The sequence below is a fragment of the Gobius niger genome, assembly GCF_951799975.1.
Source record: "Gobius niger genome assembly, chromosome: 19".
Taxonomy (NCBI): domain Eukaryota; kingdom Metazoa; phylum Chordata; class Actinopteri; order Gobiiformes; family Gobiidae; genus Gobius; species Gobius niger.
In genome coordinates this window covers 16,082,926-16,104,090 of record NC_136870.1, presented here as the reverse complement: position 1 = coordinate 16,104,090, position 21,165 = coordinate 16,082,926, and the positions used below count along the sequence as shown (strand labels likewise).

The 21,165-nt window shown below is 40.2% G+C and overlaps 1 protein-coding gene and 1 long non-coding RNA gene across 5 annotated transcripts in view; one reads left to right on the top strand and one right to left on the bottom strand.

The window, feature by feature from the left end:
* The window catches only part of LOC306978484, a 71,351-nt gene that overhangs the window by 14,840 nt on the left and 35,346 nt on the right, over positions 1–21,165 (bottom strand). The window lies entirely within an intron of this gene.
* LOC306978475 (rho GTPase-activating protein 44-like) overlaps positions 1–21,165 on the top strand; it is an 84,163-nt gene that overhangs the window by 49,106 nt on the left and 13,892 nt on the right. For all 4 annotated transcript variants that reach the window (XM_079577011.1, XM_079577010.1, XM_079577013.1 and 1 more), the window contains exons 3-13: positions 2,074–2,193; positions 3,434–3,510; positions 6,040–6,151; positions 6,569–6,645; positions 9,268–9,385; positions 10,581–10,649; positions 10,737–10,818; positions 13,430–13,557; positions 15,089–15,200; positions 18,847–18,928; positions 18,994–19,074. In XM_079577011.1, coding sequence (XP_079433137.1) covers positions 2,074–2,193; positions 3,434–3,510; positions 6,040–6,151; positions 6,569–6,645; positions 9,268–9,385; positions 10,581–10,649; positions 10,737–10,818; positions 13,430–13,557; positions 15,089–15,200; positions 18,847–18,928; positions 18,994–19,074 — 1,058 coding nt within the window. The remainder of the gene's footprint in view (positions 1–2,073; positions 2,194–3,433; positions 3,511–6,039; positions 6,152–6,568; positions 6,646–9,267; positions 9,386–10,580; positions 10,650–10,736; positions 10,819–13,429; positions 13,558–15,088; positions 15,201–18,846; positions 18,929–18,993; positions 19,075–21,165) is intronic.

Sequence of the window (21,165 nt, the reverse complement as noted above, 5' to 3'; positions counted from 1 at the left end):
CAGGTCTTTAGTAAATCCTGCGCTGCTACATCTGTGCCACATCTCCTGGTTATATCACATAAACGAATATCTCTGGGGTCGTGTTTTAACTGTTATCTTCTTAAGCAATGATTACGAGTACATAAAAAATGCCTCTGTCAATCAGTTGTCTTTCATTTTCATCCTGTTTAGAGATATTGTTACATGTTGCAGTACTGCATAATTCTACTTCGGTATTCAAAATGGCCGCCGGAACTATGCGTGATGTCATTGGAAACGCATGTATACTGTGCTTTTCAAAAACGTATCATCAAGGTTTAAGTAAAACGTTTGGGGACAAATGGCTTTCAAGAATTGTGCTTGGGTCCCAAACAAAGTGATATTTACTACAACGGGTTTGTTTAGTTAAGAATGTGATTGTTAGAGACGGTTGCTCAGGGCCTGGCGCGTTTCGATCCCAGTAGCCCACAGCTGTTAAGTTTCTAATCTGCTAAACAGTTTCTCCCCCACGGCTTCGTTGCCTGCATAAACCTGTCTCTAAGTTCGTTTGCAAATATGACATAATCCACTCCTGAGAAATCACAAGTACTTTGGCACGGGCTGCTTTCAGATTTAAGAACGTGATGTCACTCTCTCAGAAGAGGGGCAGGAGCCAGTATTTCTGGACCAGTTTGTTTTGGTGCAAGATAAATGAATGTGAAAAAGATCCATGCTTTATTCAGCAAACAAAAGTAGTGACAATGGTCATTTTTGCCCTGCCCCAGCCCTATTAAAGGGGATTCAAATGATGTGCAATAAACAAGACGAAAACTATGAAACTTCTAAATGGTCAAAGTCCGTAACAAGAAGAGCTATTGTGATGGAATTGTTCATCAAAATTGCAATTTCTGTTGTTTTCTCCCAAATGTTAAGTAAACTCAAGTACATACAACTGGTGAATTTAAATTAGTTTTTACCTTCATCCGGATATTGGATAGGCAGTAGTTGGTGAAAAAGGACTGTTCATGTCATTCTAAAGCATTTGTATCGACATGCGAGGCTGAAGGCTAGTTTTTGTTTTGCATTACTGTGACAGTAATAGGGCTGGGTGCCGTTACATTTTTTTCTTTAACAATATTTGCTTTTCAATACCTACCGGTAAACTAAATTATTCGTCATCTAGAACTATAAAACAGATTAAAATAGCAAATGGACTCAACTTATATAGCGCTATTCTACCTTTATCAGGCCCAAAGTGCTTTACAGTAAGGAACCAGTCACCCATTCACTCTCTCATTCACACTCCAATGTACGCAGAAGCAACTAGGGTGAAGTGTCTTGCCCATGGACACAACGACAGTGTGCATTGGCGGGAGCTGGGATTCGAACCCACGACCTTCCGATCACGAGACGACCCACTCTACCAACTGTGCCACTGTCGCCCGATTAATAATGTTCCTGATGATAATAATTTTTTCCTTTTCCCTCCATTTCCATTTCTTTTACATTTGTATAGTTTGTTTGAGGTGAACCAACCAAGAAACTTCCTTTAATGACAAAAGGGCGGAAAAAACACTCAAATCTTCCATATTTCCCCCCCAAAAATCCCTAAATTTTCCATATTTTTTCCCAAATTTTGATCAGCATCAAAACTTACCTGCTTTTGATACTTTTATTTCTATCCCAGTAGAAACTAAAACTTGTTTTTCGATACCAGACTGGTATCGTTTAGCGGTACCCAGCCCTAGACAGCAACCCTGAAAAGTGACCTTGAAAGTTGGAAACACACTTACAAACTTAACCCTGTAAAGAATCCGGGTGTTACAAATGCGTAAGGAATGTTGGGAATTAGTTTGGAGACTACTAGCAGTTTAAACTTTCACCTCCTCTTTCATAAGCAAAACAAAAACAATCAGAGAGGGCCTTTAAAGCTTCTTAACATGTTCAAAATCTTGCTTATTATGAATTTCAGGTCTAATTGTTATGGCAAAACTTGTTTGGAAAGTCTCTTTTGCTGTGGGTATTTTTCCAGCGCTAGTGTTGTGTAATGTCGTCTGAAACCTGGTATAATGCAGTATCTTTGTGCTCTGACTGAGTTGTGTTTATTGTCACCAGGTGGAGAAGCGTCTGGAGCTGGTAAAGCAGGTCTCCCACAGCACTCACAAGAAGCTGACGGCGTGTCTGCAGGGACAGCAGGGCGTGGACGTGGATAAGAAGTCTGTCAGATCTCCATCGGTGAGAGGGACACTGGGACAATGGGCATGTCCACAAAGCAGACTGAGGAGTAGGACTTGAAAACTCACCGATGACTAGGATTCTAAGTCTAGTTATATAAACAGAGCCTTTAGTGAACATACAGAACCCTTCTACTTATTCCCATGGTGTTATGTTAAAATATGATACTTTTTATTAGACTTATTTTGAGACTTTCTGTATCAAGGGCAATGAACAGAATTTTCCACAGGCTTAAACTTTCATGAATGTTTAATCTCTTAACCCCTGCCTTAACCGAGCACATTTTCTCCAGTTCAACTTTAACCAAATATTAAAATGTTACTGGAGCTTACACATTGGCAAATTCAGTGTTTTTCAACCTTTTTTAAGCCTTGAAAAAATCAGGAGGCACACCAGCAGCAGAAAATGTAATAAAATGAAACTCTGTAGCCTATATTGACAATATAAAGTTGTTCTCATCAAAGTGTCTTGAATAGGAACACTATATAGTTCCTATGGTGTTCCTATTCATATGGAAGAGTATTACATGGTAGACAGCACAGACACTCAAAAATGGAACATTAATGAATTTGTTTTGAAAAATATATCTTTTAGACCAAGGTGAAATTGGATAATTTCCCACGGCACACCAGGCAACATCTCACGGCGGCACAGTGGTTGAAAAACACTGAGCTAACGTCTCATTTGAAAGCTAAGACCGAGAAAAACTGATTAAAACTTTTTTGTTGTGTTGTCGCCGCATTTATGTCACATTATTGAAGCGTTTTCATCTCTTTGTTGTTACTTTTATGTCCCCTTTTCGTCCCCTTTTCGTTACATTTTTGTAATTTTTTTGTCTCGGTCACGTCCTTTTTTTGTCATTTTATCGTCTCGTTTTTGTCACTTTCTCATCATGTTTTTGTCACTTTTTGTCATTTTTTCCTCTTGTTTTCGTTACGTTTTTGTCACTTTTGGTCACATTTTCATGATGTTTTTGTCACTTTTTTGTTGCATTTTCATCTTTATGTTCTTCCAGTTTTTGTCGCTATTTTGACGCTTTTTCCAAGAAGCCTTTAGATTTGGGTAAAGCCACACTGGAGAAAACGTGCTCTGTTCAGGTGGGGGTTAAAGTTAAAAACAGCTAAACTATGACTCAGAGTAACACATTCAGCAGCCTGTTTTAAAGAGTTCTTTGCCCTAGATAGGTTTTTAAGAATCATTTCTCTCCTTTCCTAACATTGTCGTGTCTCTGCCTCCTCAGAAAAAGCTCCCCCTGACGACGTTAGCACAATGTATGGTGGAGGGGTCCGCGGTGCTGGGGGACGACTCTCTCCTGGGGTGAGCGGATCCGAACACAAACACTGAAGTCATTCACATAAATAATAATCACTGATGAGCCTCAACGTGTGGCTCTGTTTTCCCTCAAAAGCACTGACACGGAAAGGAATGTCATCCGTTGGCCCAGAGAAACTATTTGTACTGCGTTTTGTACTGTGTGGATGTACTGTACTGCAGGATAATATATGGATGGTGATTATTTTTTAATTACCAGGATAATAACAAAGTGTGTTTTATGTTTTTTCACACATTAGAATCCAGACTTATTTCTACAGTAAAGCTAAAAGTGGTGTCATATTCTGAAAGCTTGGTTTAGTTCTAGTGTAAGTCTGAATTGTTTTTTGTATTATCTTCAATTCAGGCCACACTGGTCAGTGTACTTTTGGGTATTTGGATTTTCTTCATTGGAATGAAAACAAAAAATGGAAAAACAAGTTGTTTTTCAATTTTGGTTTGCAAATCAAAAAACGAAACATGAAAAAAACCAGCCATTTTTCAAGTGAATGAAACGTTTTTAAAGATAAAGCTGATTTTCATGTTTGCATTGTATATTTAATAAACAAAAAACAAATTAAGACGAAAACGAAAAACAACCCAATTTTCGTTTATGTAGCCGGAAGTTGTGCGCCAAGAGCGCTAAATCTAAACGCCTCTTATATGAAGGTGCAGTTTGTGCAAAAACAACCGCCTTGTGATTGTCGGCCTGCGGCTCGAAGTGTGCCGCTGTATTGGCACATTTAGGCCATTCCTTTGGTTAATTACCAAGTTACCAAGTGCGCCGCAGGGCTCACGGAGCCCCGAGTCAAAGGGTGGTTTTGAGGGGGGGGCCGAGTTAAAGCGAGATGTTGACCACACTGGCTTAGATTATTGACGGTTAGTCAAGAGCCTGATCTACTGAAGGACATGATCGTAGAGAGACTGTAGTTGTGCGTAAAACTGATTAGATCAATCCAATAGCTATCTAAAACATATTTGTTCGTGTCTCTCCAGCACTTTTCATTAGACCTTTGCTAACTTGAGATGAAAGTGAATGTGTTCCTCCCCTTGATTTGCTAATAGGCTATTGATGACAGAAAATCCTGCGCTCTTGGGTTCACACCAGTGCCTCACTGTTCACAAAGGAGACCCCAGACTCCGGCCTCGTATAAAGATTTTGTTTTATTGCCATCATTCCTATTATAGTATCTATAGTGTCTGCTGGCCACTAACCAAAGGAATGGCCTAAATGTGCCAATACAGCGGCACACTTCAAGCCGCAGGCCGACAATCACAAGGCGGATGTTTTTGCACAAACTGCACCTTCATATAAGAGGCGTTTAGATTTAGCGCTCTTGGCGCACAACTTCCGGCTGCATAAACGAAAATTGGGTTGTTTTTTGTTTTCGTCTTAATTTGTTTTTTGTTTATTAAATATACAATGCAAACATGAAAATCAGCTTTATCTTTAAAAACAACATTTCATTCTCTTGAAAAATGGCTGGTTTTTTTCATGTTTCGTTTTTTGATTTGCAAACCAAAATTGAAAAACAACTTGTTTTTCAATTTTTTTATTTTCATTCCAATGAAGAAAATCCAAATACCCAAAAGTACACTGACCCACACTGCACTGTGACTCTAATTCCTTGAATATTGTTAAAAATCCTTTGAGAGATATAGTTTTCCCTTGCTATTCTTTTCTGATGCATAGCAGTGTATTGTATTGTATTGTATCGGCTTTGGTGAGTCAGGTGACAAAAACACCAGCTGCCGCCATTTTGGATCATGTTTCTAATCCAAATAATGTCAAACCGGACCTCAGTTGAAATAACAACATGAAAACGCCACAAAAAAGTGTCAAAAACGTGACAATAAAAGCGTTGAAAGTGCAGCAAAAAAGTAACAGAGAAGCGCCGAAAACTGAACTAAAATGAAAGTGAAAAAAGTGACAGCCACGACTTAAAGAAAGAGAAGAAGCCTTACACTGGTCTATAGGCTGTAAGCTCCAGAACCTTTTAGATTTGGGTAAAGCCGAACTGGAGAAAATGCACTCGGTTAAGGCAGTAAAATAGCTACATTACGAAGAATTTTGCTGATAATGTTCACAAAAAATGACTAACTGTGATTAGCTAACAGCTCTACCTTAATGCAATATAAAAAGTCTTCAGGTGACTGAAAGATGCCGTGTAAATGTTTGAAACTTTCAGTGTGTGTGGAGGTGCTGCCGGCCAAAAAGGCAATTTGGTTTAATTATGTCATTTCAAACTTTTAGAGTTAGATATTGATCAGTTTCTGCCTACTTTCCAGTCCATGGGAATCTGTCTTGTTATCCCCCAGCGCTGGCTGTCTGGCGTTACCATGGAGATCAGCTAAGATGTCTGCTTTAATAAACCAGCTATAACTGAGTAACATCATGTCGGAAAAGGATTCAAATCAACCCTATTTATCAGCATGAAAATGTTGGAGCTGGTGTATGATATAGATACTGTAGTCAGCCTTTAGTTACTGTGTAAGTTTTGTAGTGTTGTAATGCGGTATGCTGTGCTTTTGTAGGAAGATGTTGAAGCTCTGTGGAGACACACAGGACAAACTGGCTCAGGAGCTGATCACGTTCGAACTCACCATCGAGAGAGACGTCGTGGAGCCGCTGTACGACCTGGCGGAGGTAAAAAAGTATTTTACGTGCTCACAAGTCGGTTGATTCAGTCCCAGGTCTGATGTAAAAGGCAAAGCTTAAATAAGACTTGACGTTTTCGCTCTCGAATAGAATCTCAAGTGTGAGCGTTTCAGTGTAAAAGAACAATAACTGCAGTTGTTTCTCAAGGATCAAAATTACACAAAAAATGACTCTACATTCATTGGTTTGTGAGGCAAGGTTACAAAAGAGAAAGGTTTATTTAAATGTGTTTTGTGCTTCATTCTCATCCCCTTGCACTACAGACGTCTAAAGCCTCTTTTCCCACCATCATTTCTCTGCTTTGTAATCATTGTGTCATCCAATCTTTATGAGAACAAGCCAAGAGCCCTCAATGTCCTGCTTGTGTGTTCCTCCCTCACTCATCTCTCTGCCCCGTCTTCTCAGGTGGAAATCCCAAATATCCAGAAACAAAGAAAACATTTAGCAAAACTGGTCTTGGACATGGACTCTGCGCGGACGCGGTGAGTACATTATTGTGTGTATCTTTGTATGTGCTGGTAGTATATGTGTGTGACTGAGAAACCCCATCCCCTGAGAAATGACCGGGCTCTGCGCTTCCCACTGAATGTCACGAGGATTTGATTGCACTCAGAAGCGTTGTGTCTGCACTAAATCCTCATTTCAGTCCACACATAAAACTACTAATTGAGTATTGCTATTAAAAGGCTTTGATTTTGTGCTAAAGCAACTTTCAGATAGAACAAGGAGAAGATATTGTGGCATTTGATAACTGTCTTGTTTTGCGATAACAACTAGTATTGCTATTATTATATAGTATAACAATTTACCAGGAGCTGCATGGAGCACCAGGAGCACCACAGCCTATCGCAATCTTCCGGTTTCCCCTACCACTAAAAACATGTATAATAGGTGAATCCTAAAGTACATAAGCAATTTCCACCAATTAAGCACACCTTATTATAAGCTGTGCTATATTTGCATTCGAATATAAGCCGCAGGTTTTCATAGTGCCGTGCATCCTCTCAGAGCGGCTCATGGAGGAAGAGACACCTCATCCCAGAGAAAGGTGCAGTGAAGATAAGATAATCCTTTATGATCTCACAACGGAGAAATTCACTTGTTACAATCAACAATAGCATTCAATAAGATCACTCAGGGTGTGCAAAACAGACAGGAAATGTGCAAACAGTAGAAAAAAGTGGTATCTTATATATAATAAGTAAAAGCAAATATTTTAAGGGGCGGAATTATAACTAAGGAAGTAATAATAAATAAAAATAGGATAAAAATTAGAACGGATTATATACAGTAGAATATCGAGGTGTAAGGTTACAGTCCTCGTGCAGGTTGTCAATAAGTGATAATAAACAATAAGTTGCTGGCAGAGGGAGGGCGGCAGGGACGGCAGTGATAAGCACGTTAAATGGCCAGTGTAGCTGAACTCAATGTGGAAGTGTAGGGATGTGACGTGTGACCCGTCCGCGTTGTGGCCACATCTCCAGCTCAGACCGCATACACATTGTGTGTATGATGTAAAAAATTACTGCTCAAAATCAAAACTACCGGAAGTGTCTTCTTCAGCGCATAATCTCAAGGTTCAAGGTTCAACTTTAGTACTGTCCCGAAGGAAAATATTATGCAGCAGGTATCCACACAAGATAAAGTTAAGCAAAAACAAAAAAACACAGTGAGACAACAATTCTGTTTGGGACAAAGATCATACAGTCACAGCCATCATCAGTCCGGCTCTGAAGCTGAGAGACAATCAGCATAAGCTCAAATAAAGCCTAATTTGCAGCAGCTTCACTGAGCAACATATGATCATTTATCTTCGCACCAGCCTCTGGAATAAAAGAGGCCTTGGCCCGACGAGTTCCAATACAGGGCATTCTTAGCCTGCGTCCGGAGGGGAGTAGGTTAAACTCCTTAAAAAGCGGATGGTCTGGACACTCCATTATCTGTTGGGCTTTACATACAACCCTTTGGCTGTAAAGGTCATGCTGCTGAGTCTGCTGTGCACCAAAGATTGTAATAATATAATGATCTTTCGCCAAGCCCGTCTCTCTTTTGGCGGCTATACGTATATTGGCCGCATCGTTATTGGCTGCAGGGGTTCAAAGCGTGAGAAAAAGGTAGCGGCTTATAGGTCGGAAATTACGGTACTACTATTTGGTCATAGGGCTGGACAATATGGCCGAAAAAATTAATTGCATTATTTGATCCCATTTCATTTTTTCATAACAAATGCACGTAGCTGATTCATGAACTTAGACGTACCTTTTTTATAAACATCAGTTCAAACAAATGACAGTTATCGACATTAACCAAAGTAGAGATTGCGATTTTGATCAAATTTTGATTAATTGCCCTATTAGATCAAAAACATTGCTCCTGATGTCCAAGTAAAGTTGTTTTTTCAAGTTGGGAAGTGTGAGGGAATGATCTTTTTTACTTTTTAGTTTTTCATACGCATCTGCCTGTAATAAGTCATTTGCAAAGTTTTTTTCTTGTAATTGTTCTTAAAATAAAATTGACTGGCTTGTTTTATTGAGTCGTTCTCAGCTGTCTAAGCAGTTTTAAATAGGCCTCTGCATTTTTCGGCGACAATGCCGGCTTTGCCTCTTTGCTTGACTCCTGCTCATAAGGGCTGATTTATGTGATCAAATAACTAAAACACGGCGCTATTTTGGTCGTCATTGCTGTTGTATCCGAAACCATAACAAAACAACAAATGTGATTTTCTCCGTTGTTGCATCAGTGAGTTTTTATGGGACCCAAGTCTGTAGTCATTTTTCCCATGATGCTCCAGTGCACCCAATAGCATTACACATTATCTCCAGAGCAGCTCATACTGTCGGACAGATAGGAGGGAACAACAATAGTTTTCCGAAGCAAAGTTTTGAAAAGTGCCTTGTCATTCCTGTCAAACTTCGGTAATCCCTTTCCAAAACTATTTTCTTTTATGGGGTTGTCTCGGAAGTCGTGAAGCTTACGAGGCTGAAGAAAAAGGCTTTCACTTCGCCGTGCATTTATCAGCCTCGGGGCTCGCTTTGTTTTGTTCTGGCTGTTTTCTCTGATCCTCTAAGACCCCGAAATTGACCAAAATGTCTTGTCGTATCTAGGTACTACCAGTCCACGAAATCTTCAGGACTGTCCAGCAACATACAGCCGACGGGGGCCAAGGCGGACCACCTCAGGGAGGAGATGGAGGAGGCAGCCAATCGCATGGAGATTTGTCGAGTACGTAGAGAAAATCCCCACAGCTTCACACTATTTCCAGGGGATGCAAGTGATGTGAAATTTGGATCGTTGCCATAGCAATAAACATTTCAAAGTTCAGCCGTTCGGTCTTTCGAATCGTCAAAATCTCTCAAACTGGCACCTACATCAGGAAAACATCATGTGATTGAAATTACCAGAATACTGAATATTACCTATATCGGCTACAAATATTCGATACTGAACCGATACCAGTTTTGGCCTTAAAAACACAACTAAATTTAGGCGAATATGGGCATGCTGCGTATCGTTGGAAAGCTAAGAACCAGGAGAATTTAGTCGCTCCCACCTCCACAAATCGCCGCGCAAAATGCTGCGGTTAGCATCAGTATGCTAAAGCTAGCATGCTAACGAAAACTAATCAAGGCTGGGACAGAAACTAACATAGAAATACCTAAAGTAGCCTAATAAAATAAAATAACCACTGCTGAAGCCAAGCATTTGTGTTTTAGACAGGTCAGTGGGTAGCTGCTTCTCGCACAATATTTAATCTATATCATAATGGTGTCTACAGACCTAACCACAGGGCTCGCGCTGTTGCTTTTTAGATAAGAATGAAAACGGTTTCCTGATTCTATGTACTTTGGTGACAGTATAGTTTTACGAGCGTACATTTCTCTGACACTTGAGGCAAACCTCGCCTCCTTCCTCTCTCCCTCTCCTGGATACTATTTCAATACGTGTGGGTTTGGAGTGTGTAGTAGCCTACCTGTCTGTCCAGCGATCACGTCATGATAAAATCCCCTTAAATACATGTTTGTAATCCAGTGCGTCCTTTATTTTCATTTGCGCCTGTGTTTCCATAAGTTTATTGACGCGTATGATTCCTCTGATCTGAATGCCTGGGCCCGGGAAAGGCATTTCAAACCACTGCTGATTGTCATGGAGAAAACGGGCACGGGTGGGTAACGGGTAGAATGTTAACGGGTCCGGGCGGGTGCAGATTTAACTCTGATATAATCACGGGGTTACGGGCAGGTAGGTGCTGTAGCAAATCTAACTAAAAAAGTATCCAAAATGTTTTTATAACCAATTCATTTTTGCTTTTATCCTCAGTGGGTCATGAATTTATACTTGTCTACTCCAAATATCGCCTTAATGTCATCGACCCTTGTATGACATTTTATTGAGCATTAAATGAATCTGTTTTCTGCAGGACCAATTATCTGCAGACATGTACAGTTTTGTGGCCAAAGAAATTGACTATGCAAGCTACTTCCAGACGGTAAGCGGCGCACGTCATTTAAACACTTCTCATGCTGTGAAGTTCATCTTGTTTCATGTCACTTACTTTACTCTTTGATGTTTTAAGTTGATAGAGGCGCAGGCCGAGTACCACAGGAAGTCATTAGAGCAACTGCAGAGTGTGCTGCCCCAGATCAAAGCGCAACAGGGTGAGTCTCTCTCCTTATCTACATTTAATTAATTTGTATATCTACCATTAATCTTTGTAGTGGAAGTGGCAAGCTTTTTACCCTCTTTTACATTTACTTGACATTTTTACACTCATTCACTTTACTGTTTTGTCTTTATAAGAGTTGGCTTTGCTGATTTCACTAGTTGTATTGTTACTAATTGTGGCCCAGAGCTTCTCAAACTTTAGGACAAACAGAAATCGCATTGACCCCTGAATGACAATGCAATCAATTAAGATGATTTATGTTTATTTGCCGTCATCTCTAGTGTGTTGTTTTCCACAATTGTAAACATTCAAGAATAGACTGTTTAAATCTTAACCTCTGTCCCCTCCGCTTTGACAGAGCGCATTTTCTCCAGTTCAGCTTCATCTCAAATCTAAAAGCTTCTCGATGCCTATAGGCCAGTGGCGCCTCATTTGAAAGCAAAAAAAGCAAAGCAAAGCTTTTTTCAGCGTTTTTCCCAATGGCCGCTGGCTGCTCTGCTTTTTGACAACGACACTAGAGGCTGCCATTGCTGTAGTACCTCCATATGGCCACTCGTCTCCCATTGAAAAGCATTGGACTTTAGACACGTTAAACAACAACTTTAAAGCCTGGTCCCAATTTTTTTGGAACTATCTAGAGCTAGGTATTCCTCAGGTGATAACGCATGCTGGTTTTCATAAGAAAACATTTCGAAATCTCATCACAAATCATTGGAGCAGCGTGAACTACACGTCATGTAAGGGCCGAGTCTACAGTGAAGATCCCGCCCTTATGCCCTTTTTAGGAACATGCCTCGTCAGAGCTGGGGAGGGGGAGTCTGTAAACCTGCCATGATTTCCCCCTCGAGCGTGATCATTGTAGTAAACGGGGATGAGTGAGGAGGAGACGTCCATTATATATACAGTCTATGGTTTTTCCTCACATTTTGAAGCGTTTTTGTTGTGTTTTCGCCGTTTTTTTCCCCTTTTTTGTTGCGCTTTCATCCTCATTTTTGTTGCTATTTTGACACTTTTTCAAGAAGCTTTTAGATTTGAGTTAAGCCAAATTGGACAAAATGTATTTTTTATCAGGTGGGGGAGATTAAAATGATCTGCAGCAAATAGTTTTTCCCTGCAGCAGACACTCTTTAGGGAGTCTACTTTATCCAAAGTGGCAAAAGTAGCTTATCTAATCCCATAGGCTATTGCTTTAGTATAAGTAAATACAGTTGTGCTCAAAAGTTTACATACCCTAGCAGAATGTTTGATTTCTTGGATATTTTTCAAAGAGAACACAAAGCGGTTTATTTTCACTCATAGCTGGTGGTTGTGTGAAGCCATTTATGGTCAAACAACTGAGTTTGCTGTTTTTAAATCATAATGAAAAATGAAAGTACCAATATGACCCTGATCAGCAATGACAGCTTGGAGTCTTTTGTAAGATAAGATAAGATAAGATAAACCTTTATTGATCTCACAAAGGAGAAATTCACTTGTTACAGTCGGCGTTCAAGAAGAAGAGTTAATAAAGTACAGCTGATACAGAGATTATTGCACATGTTACTTTACAGTCTTATTGTGGTAGTCGTGGAGGAGGCTCTTTATATTTCTGATGGTAAAGCGGCCCATTCTTCATGGCAAAAAGCTTCCAGTTCCTGTAAGTTTCTGGGCTGTCTTGGAACTTGAAGCGAACCACCTCCATATTTCACAGTAGGTATTCATCATAGGCCTTTCATCATAGGCAATCATTGGCCTTGTTGACAACAGAAGAGTGCACCATACCTACTGTGAAATATGTTTCGCTGATGCCAGTGGCTCCAGCAGAATAAAGTGAAGGTCCCGTTAGTGTCCATCACAGTCTCCTGACCTCACTATCATTGAACCACGTGGGGAGAGCTCAAATGTGCAGTTCATGGAAAACAGCCCAGGAATTTACAAGAACTGGAGGCTTTTTGCCAAGAAGAATGGGCCGATTTACCATCAGAAAAAATAAAGAACCTCATTCACAACTACCACAAAAGACTCCAAGCTGTCATTGATGTGAAAGGGGGCGATACACAGGATTAAAAACTGGGGTATGTAAACTTTTAATCAGGGCCATTTTGGTACTTTCTTATTTCATTATGATTTTTTAACAGCAAACTCAGTTGTTTCACCATAAATGACTTCACACAACAATTAACTATGAGAAAAAAAAAAAAACATTTTTGTGTTATCTTTCATAATCTGTGAAAAATAGTCAAAAAGTAGACAATAAAACTAGACAACAAACTACATATGAGTAAAAAGTATTGAATGTAAATTGATTACTGCTGCTGCTACTACTATTACTTCTATGCTACTACAGAAAAAATAGAGCCACAAATCTGTATCTCTGAAGTATAGAAAAAGTTTAGCCACACAGTTATATTTATTTACCTCTATTTCCCCTGTTTTCTTGTGCCTGAGGTGCACCATTTTTAATTTAGCTTTGAACGCCTCATGCATTATTCATTCATTTTTATTTTGGCATCTTTCTGTGGCTCGACGCTTTGATATGGAGAGTGTTAGTATTCAGCGCTGGTCCATATGCCAGAGATGTAGCAGCATGTGTATTTTAAGTGACTCTCGTGTGTGTTTGACAGAGGCCTGGGTGGAGAAGCCCTGCTACGGCAAACCATTAGAGGAGCACTTAGCACTCAGTGGGAGAGATATTGCCTTTCCCATAGAGGCCTGTGTCACCATGCTGCTGGAGTGCGGCATGCAGGAGGAGGTCAGAACCCCGACGCTTCACAATCATCTCACAAATAGCAGATACAATATGCTGGATTATGATTTGAGTCTTGTTCTGTTATCTAGTTTAATGAATGCATTTCCTCAATCAATCATAAAATGTACTTTAGAACTGTTTTCTGTCTTGATTAGGGATGGGTACCGTTCCATTTTTTTCCCGATACCAGTACTTCAATGATACTTGGTTTTCGATACTGATACCTGAGCTATACTTTTTCTGATACCTGTACTAAATTATCTGTCATATAAATTTAGAACCATAAAATTAATAATGTTAATTTATTTCTTTAGCTTCCATTTCATTTCTTTTACATTAACCATTTGTTTGAGGTGAAACAACCCAGAAACTTCCTTTAATGACAAACAAAAGGGCAGGAAAAAACACTTTTCAAGTTTTTCTTATTTTTTCCCCCATTTTTAACTTTTTGTTTTCACATCCCCTCAAAAAATAAATTCCATATGGATTAACGTCCCTAAATTCCCCCCAATTTTTCACATTTTTTCTACGTGCTTTTTTCCCCCAATTTTCCCAAAATGTTAAATTTTTTCCCCAAGTTCGGTCCTACATTTTTTCCCCCCAATTTCACCCCAAATGTTCCCAATTCTTTTCCATTTTTTTCCCATTGCTTCCAAAAGGTTCCAGTTTTCCCCAATTCCCCCCCCCCCCCCTCCCCCCCATTTTTCAAAAAATTCCCCCAATTTTTCCCCAGTTTCCCCAAATTAACCCCCAATTTCCCCCCTTTTTTTTCAATTTTGATGACAAACAGCATCAAAACTTAAATATAAAGATTTAATATTTCTTTTCAGTACCTGCTTTCATTTCGATACCAGTAGTACCTAAACCTTTTTTTTTTCGATACGAGACTGGTATCGTTTAACGGTGTCCAGCCCTATTCTTGATGTAGGCTGATTATATAAATGACATATGCCAAATATTATATACAGACAATACTTTGCAATAACACAGTGTACATTCTCAGTCATCCTGGTAGATAATTCAAACTTCTAACTTCATTAAAACAAAACAACTAGACTTACATTTTAAAGAGACTAAAGTTTCACTCCCCAACCCTGGACAGTGAACTCCGAGTGCTTTACCACCATTATCAACTTATCTTTTCATAAAAGTAAAGATGGTACTAGAAACCTACTTTGGACTGATGAGGGCCGGATGGGAACTTTGGGGGGCTTTTAATGCTCAGTGCAGTGCATCTTATACTTGCTTTACTCCAAATTTCCCTTGTGCCCATTACATTTATCCCTCGATACACATATAATCATCGCCTTCATCTGCAGAGAGGTTTGGAAGTGATGAAACAGGAAAACTGCAGTAAATTTAAGTTATTGTTTCCGTGTGAGAAAGAAAATTAAATGAGCAAGAAAGAAGTGAATTAGCTGTGCATTTCAACAATAAGTATCACAATCAGATAATCAGTAGTTTAGTGTTACTCAAGGTCACTAGAGTTCAGGTTTGCTCCCCAGCTTTACTGATGTTTCTTCTCATGTCTCAGGGCTTGTTCAGGGTGGCTCCTTCGGCCTCGAAACTAAAGAAGTTGAAAGCCTCTCTGGACTGCGGCGTTCTGGACGTCCAGGAGTACAGCGCGGACCCTCACGCCATCGCAGGTAAGGAATCAGAGGCCCCGTGCAGTCGACACGAGGTCTGCATCGTGACAAATAAGCAGTTACCGTGACAACAGCAGACCATTGTCCAACGTTTTTCTGGCCAAGGTCTCATACCTGACTATGAAGTGAATCAAATCGCGTTTCTTCTTCTGCAGGAGATTGTATTTGATTTGGTTTTGTTCAAGGGGACATATTATTCAAATTTTTTTTTTTTTTACTTAAGCACATTTTGTTCCCATTCATCGAAAACAACCTGGAGAAGTATTTTGCTTCAGTCACGGCAGTTTTCCGGTAATCCGCATTTGCTCCAGTTCGACTTCACCCAAATCTAGAAGCTTCTTGACTGGAGAGCAACAGTGTAACGCCTCATTTGAAAGCTAAGACCTACAAAACCGATCATAACTTTGTTGTCACTTTGTTGCTGCGGTTTTGTCATATTTTTTAAGCGTTTTTGTCATTTTTTTGTTGCTCATTGCTCTTCTTGTTGCGTTTACGTCACTTTTGTATGTTTTTTTGTTGTTGTTGCATTATTGTCATGTTTTCGCCACGGTTTTGTTTTGTCACTTTATGTTGCTTTTTCCTTGCTTTTTTTAATGGCTTTTTTGGCGTGTTTTCACCGTTTTTTGTTGCTTCTTTTGTTGCTTTTTGTCATGTTTGCTTTTTGCGTCTTTCCCGTTTTGCAAACTTTGATGCAAACTGTAGACAATGCGCTCGGTTCAGGTTGGGGTTAAGAGGTTAAAGCAGTACTAAATAACTTGTTTACCTTTTTCGTTGTCCCTCTGGGGGTAATACAAGTGTTAATGGGGGTGTCTCTGGCCAGAAAACCACAATTGCAACTTGAATACCACCGGACCGGAGCAACCAATACACACTAATAGAATCACAAGGAAGAAGCTAACAGGCTAACGGGCAAAGCTAACTGTGGGCTAGCGTCACTTTAAACAGTATTTACAGCCAAGTTTGAGTGAAAAAAATTCTCTCCATTGTGTAATTGGACGTACAATATCCCTCTCTCCCTTCACCTTTTCTGTCAGCGTAGTATTTACTCTCACGGACAATTAATAAGTTAGAATCACAACTTGCCACGACACCTGCAGTTGCGCTTATGGCCTCTCGGGGCAAGAGCTACTTAGTACTTTCTTAAACTTTGGTCAACCCTCCTTGTACTGCTGAAGCAATCCGAACTGTACTACCGGGATTTTGTAGTGTTATTGGAAACGCCCTCTGCATTAACCACCGCCAGACCGGTTCTAAGCCACTGTGCCATCACACTGTTTTAATCATGGCACCATTGATCTGTTGGCATGGCTTGTATCTGTTTTACCATGGGTACTTTTTACTTGCCCCTGCTGCCAACAAAGCCTATCAAGTCTTTTTTTACTATACACACATGAATAATGATAAAAACTCTATTATAACCAAATTATTTCATGACCAACAATATCAAAACCATTACAAGATATGGTCATTACTTTGTGTATCCATATCCTCTGTGCGTACAGTTTCTTGCTGCCTGTACGGTTTATCGCAGGCTAATGCGTTAAATACGTTATCTAAATGTGCACGGCCATGTTTTTAAAAGAACTACCCACAGCAGCTGAGACAGAGCCATCTCAAAGAAGAGTGGTTGTTTTCTCTGTCATGATTTAGTTTTAAATCAAACCTGCGTTGGACGAGAAAGCTTCTAAGCTGTTATGGCTGTGATATTGATCTTTTTTAAGCCTAGATAGCGCCGCTTTTGTGGAGCTGTCTGCAATGGGCGGAATAAAAAAAAAAATCCCAGATAAGAAAAATACCTTAGCAACCATTCAGAGGATTATTTTCAGTTGCATAATGCTCAAAATTTTGGTTTGCAATATCCATGACTATTAAAAATCTAATCAAAGCCAGACCTAATCAAATGTGTTCACTGGTGCATGGGATAAAGACCAGGGAGATGAATCTATATCCCTCCCTAATGGTCTGGTATTAAAGTGGGCCAGGCCGAACAGCCGATCTAATTTGCAGATCAACCCCCACGAGAAATGGCAGGCTGCAATCTCTGCGCATAAAATCTATCCATCTCACAACATGACTTTAGTGGCGGAGAATGGAAGAAATCTTCGAGACAGTATCCCAGCTGTCTCTGCTATGAGCGATGTCCAAAGTCCCATGTTTGTCATCTATCCCGCGCAGCCCCGTGGGGAATGAGTGCACCGGAGCAGAGACAAGGGGGGCAGACAGGACCAGACTCGGAGCGGGCCCCTCATCCATCGTCCCCGCGTCTGAAAATTACACCGCCTCCCACAAATTCACCCGATAGGTCGATAGGAGGAAATAATTCTGCGCCGCAACAGAAAAGGGCTGGCGTATATAGCAGCAGAAGGGAAAGGAGCCAGTGTGTTTTATAGTGGACCTGATGAATGCCTTTCCTCTGGCTGTCATATAGTCTATCGTTGTTCGTCTAATGCGGCTCTGCACAGGGTTAAATCAAACTGTAAAATCATTCAGCATTGATTTCATACATGTTAATCAGGTCACAGCTGCTTGAGCTTGTCAAAATGATGACATTATTACAATTACAATAACGCAGCCAACGTGGTTAACTGTGGGGTTTTTTTGGAAAACACTATATTTTCTACTTCTGCGGAGTCCAGTTATTTCTGATAATGGTCACCTCAGAGTGCATTATCCCGCTTATACCATGATCCCATACACTGAAACTGTTCATTGGGGGCCTGTTTGCTTTTTTTTTTAACTCCCGGGCAGGAGTTTTTTCACTTTTAGCTGTTTTACCTGAAGCTAGTTCCAGCTCAATTTATCATTACTATGAAACAGCTGCCGACACCCACCAGCCAATCAGAATCAAGTATAGATACAGACGGCATCTCGTCATAGAAGGGGGCGTGGCTTTGCCGAGGGGGAAATCAGAATCTTTTGGGAAACACAATTTTCCACTCTTTTTAGTCATTTTCTGGTGGAATATGAACGTATTTATCACACATAAAGTCAAATCTAAATCCATCCATATGGCTAACATAAAGCATCATGTTAGCTTTCTCCGATATTTACCGTATGTAATTATGGGATGTCGAACCACTTTGCTCCTCTCCATGTCTTTGCATCTTTATTAGGTAGAAAACTATATCAATAATTCGAAGTAGTTTTTGGATAATTGGAGAAAGTTGCGATTTTCCTCTTCTTTGTTTTCCCCCTCAACTGTTTCAACCTGTTTCATGACCATAATTAATGCTTATAATGGGATATTTATAACCAGGTCCCAAGCCCTGGTAAGCAGAACAGGTACAGGGGAGGGCATCTGATGTGAAATCCTGTCAAAGTAACACTGCAAAATATGATTTATTATTAGTAGTGCTGGCACAGTAATAGCGCAACGTTGGAGCCTTTTTCAAGTGTCAAGACAAATGAGAAATTAGTACTTGAAATCGTTACTAATTGCAGAACAATTACGATGATGAAATACGACAACGTTAAAAGACAAGTTGTAAAATTAGTTTCAACATGACAGCAAATTGTTTTCCATCCTGTAGTTGTGTCATCCTTGCTGCTTAGATTGTTGGCGTTACTTGCTATTATCCGTTAAACAAATGATCATTTATTGCTTGGACATCTCTAAAAATAACATGCTTTTTCTTTGTGTCACCAGGTGCTTTGAAATCCTACCTACGAGAACTCCCTGAACCATTAATGACCTTTGACCTGTACAACGACTGGATACTGGCGTCAAAGTAGGTGTTTTTTAAGCCACATCTTCCGTTTGGCTGCACATATCTCATTCTCATTTTGTTTTCAGCATCCAAGACCAGGACAAGAGACTCCAGGCTCTCCTTGGCGCCTGTGAAAAACTACCAGCAGCGAATGCCAACAACTTTAAGTGAGTTCTGCTCGGATTCGCCTTGATCCAAACCCTTTGTACTTTCATCTTTCCATCACATTTTGAAGCCTTTTGATGTCACTTTGTGCTGCACTCGTCTCTTTTATCACCAAAAACTGTGTGTTTCTTTTGACTGGCACCTGTCGCAAACAAGATGAAGTGAACTCAGTATGACCGATATGCCTATGTAGCTGCTCTTTTTGCCGTTGGCATCGTTGAAAACTGTGCAGAGGTGGAAGAGAGGCGCTACTGTAGCTTCAACATTTAAGTTTTTGTTGTTGTTTTGCCAGTCCTAGTTTAGATAAAAGGAAAATAATGCTAGTAGTTGAAAATCTTTACCAACCGAGGTATAGCTGCCAGTTTATTTAAGATAAAGTAAAAATCTATGATAATAATAATCCAGGTAGAAGTCGCATATTTTCTTCATTAAAGGGGCTAGATGCAAGTTGGCCATTTTACTCATCTCATCTCAGGTCATATGGTCATATGTGTAATTGCACCTTCTATATTAAGCTCGTGCATGACGGCAATTTGGAGTAACACCTTTTTGAGTGACAGTGCAGAATTTCAGAGGCAGTTGTGGTGAACAGGTCTGGGCTCATTCTACACATTAGGACATGGCTGGAACATGTAGGGGAGGAAAATACATAATTTTGACATGTTTAAATTCTTTATAGTCTCTTTAAACATACCAGATGTCACTGTCATTTTCTTAAGGACACTTTCTTGAGATCCCCAGCCTGGGATACTGCAATACTTGCCGTTGTGCGAGTACAGGGTGTATTATTTTTAGACAGTTGTTCTCTGTGGAGACCTGTCAGACCTGTCCCGGTGATTGCCACTCGCTGCATGATGTTCATTCAGCTGCGCTTCACCCACGATGAGTCATTCTCCTCTCAGCTGCTCTCCAGTAACACAGACCCACTGGCCCATTTCAGGCTGCAGACCCTCCATAATGACATACTGAAGAGATGGGACGGAGGACTGGCTGTGCATCTCAGCAGACTTTATTATTGTGGGGCTATTGTTGCAAAATGACCTGATTTAGATCAAAGGGACGACTGGGAAACTACCTGAACATATTGTCATGCCGTTTCTCACATTACTTTACAGATCATATTTCACTTTTTCACCTGTTCATCTAATAACTGCAGTGTCCGTACTATTTACATGTCCAACTGTGCTGTTGCAATAGATTTTAAAGGGTCTATAACATGCAATATATATATATATATGTTTTTGCTTTTAACCATGTTTTATTGGTATATAATCACATATAGGGGCCCTTCTTTCGCTTCTTAAAGGAACAGGCCACCGTTTTTACATACTGAGATGTGTTCTTACCTGAGCTTAGACGAGTTGTATGTACCTGTCTGGTCTTTGTGCGTGCCCGTGGAAGAGCTTGGTCGCTTCTAACTTCACCCTTGTTTGGAGCTATAGGAATATGCTGGGAGAGGCCAAATGCTAACGACATCTTTGGTCGTTTTGCATGACTTAGGGCACACACAAAGACCAGACAGGTACGCATCAACTCGTCTAAGCTCAGGTAAGAACATATCTCAGTGTGTAAAAACGGTGGCCTGTTCCTCTAAGCACTAACGCTCGAGGGAAAAGTCTGTCTGAAACAAGCCAAGCAGTGAGGAGAAGTGGCTTATAAGCTCCTTCACAGCGAGTCAACATCGCTGCAGACAAAACAGATGTGTCACAGCAGAGAGCTGCCCCACGTGCAAAACACACCAAACAACTTCAGTTCCATGTTTATATAGAAGCATCAAATTTGTAATAGTCATCAGCCTTTATTCGTTGTGGAAAAGCACTTACTTGAGAGTTTGATTGGCTGTGTTTGGGCTATTTGACAGGTATTACATTCAATAGAAACGTTTTAATATAGGTTTCTGCACTTTTAAAATGAAATATATGCACATGAATTAAGATAGGCTTATTACAACTAATTAAGAAATATCACTTTGATTACATTGAGTAAATATGGCACAGAATATATTCAGTATATTTAATGCTCGAGGAAACAGTGGAAGTGGGTAGGAGAAGGAAGGAGGAAGCGCTTTCGGGAAGGGCCCTGGAGTGGTGTTT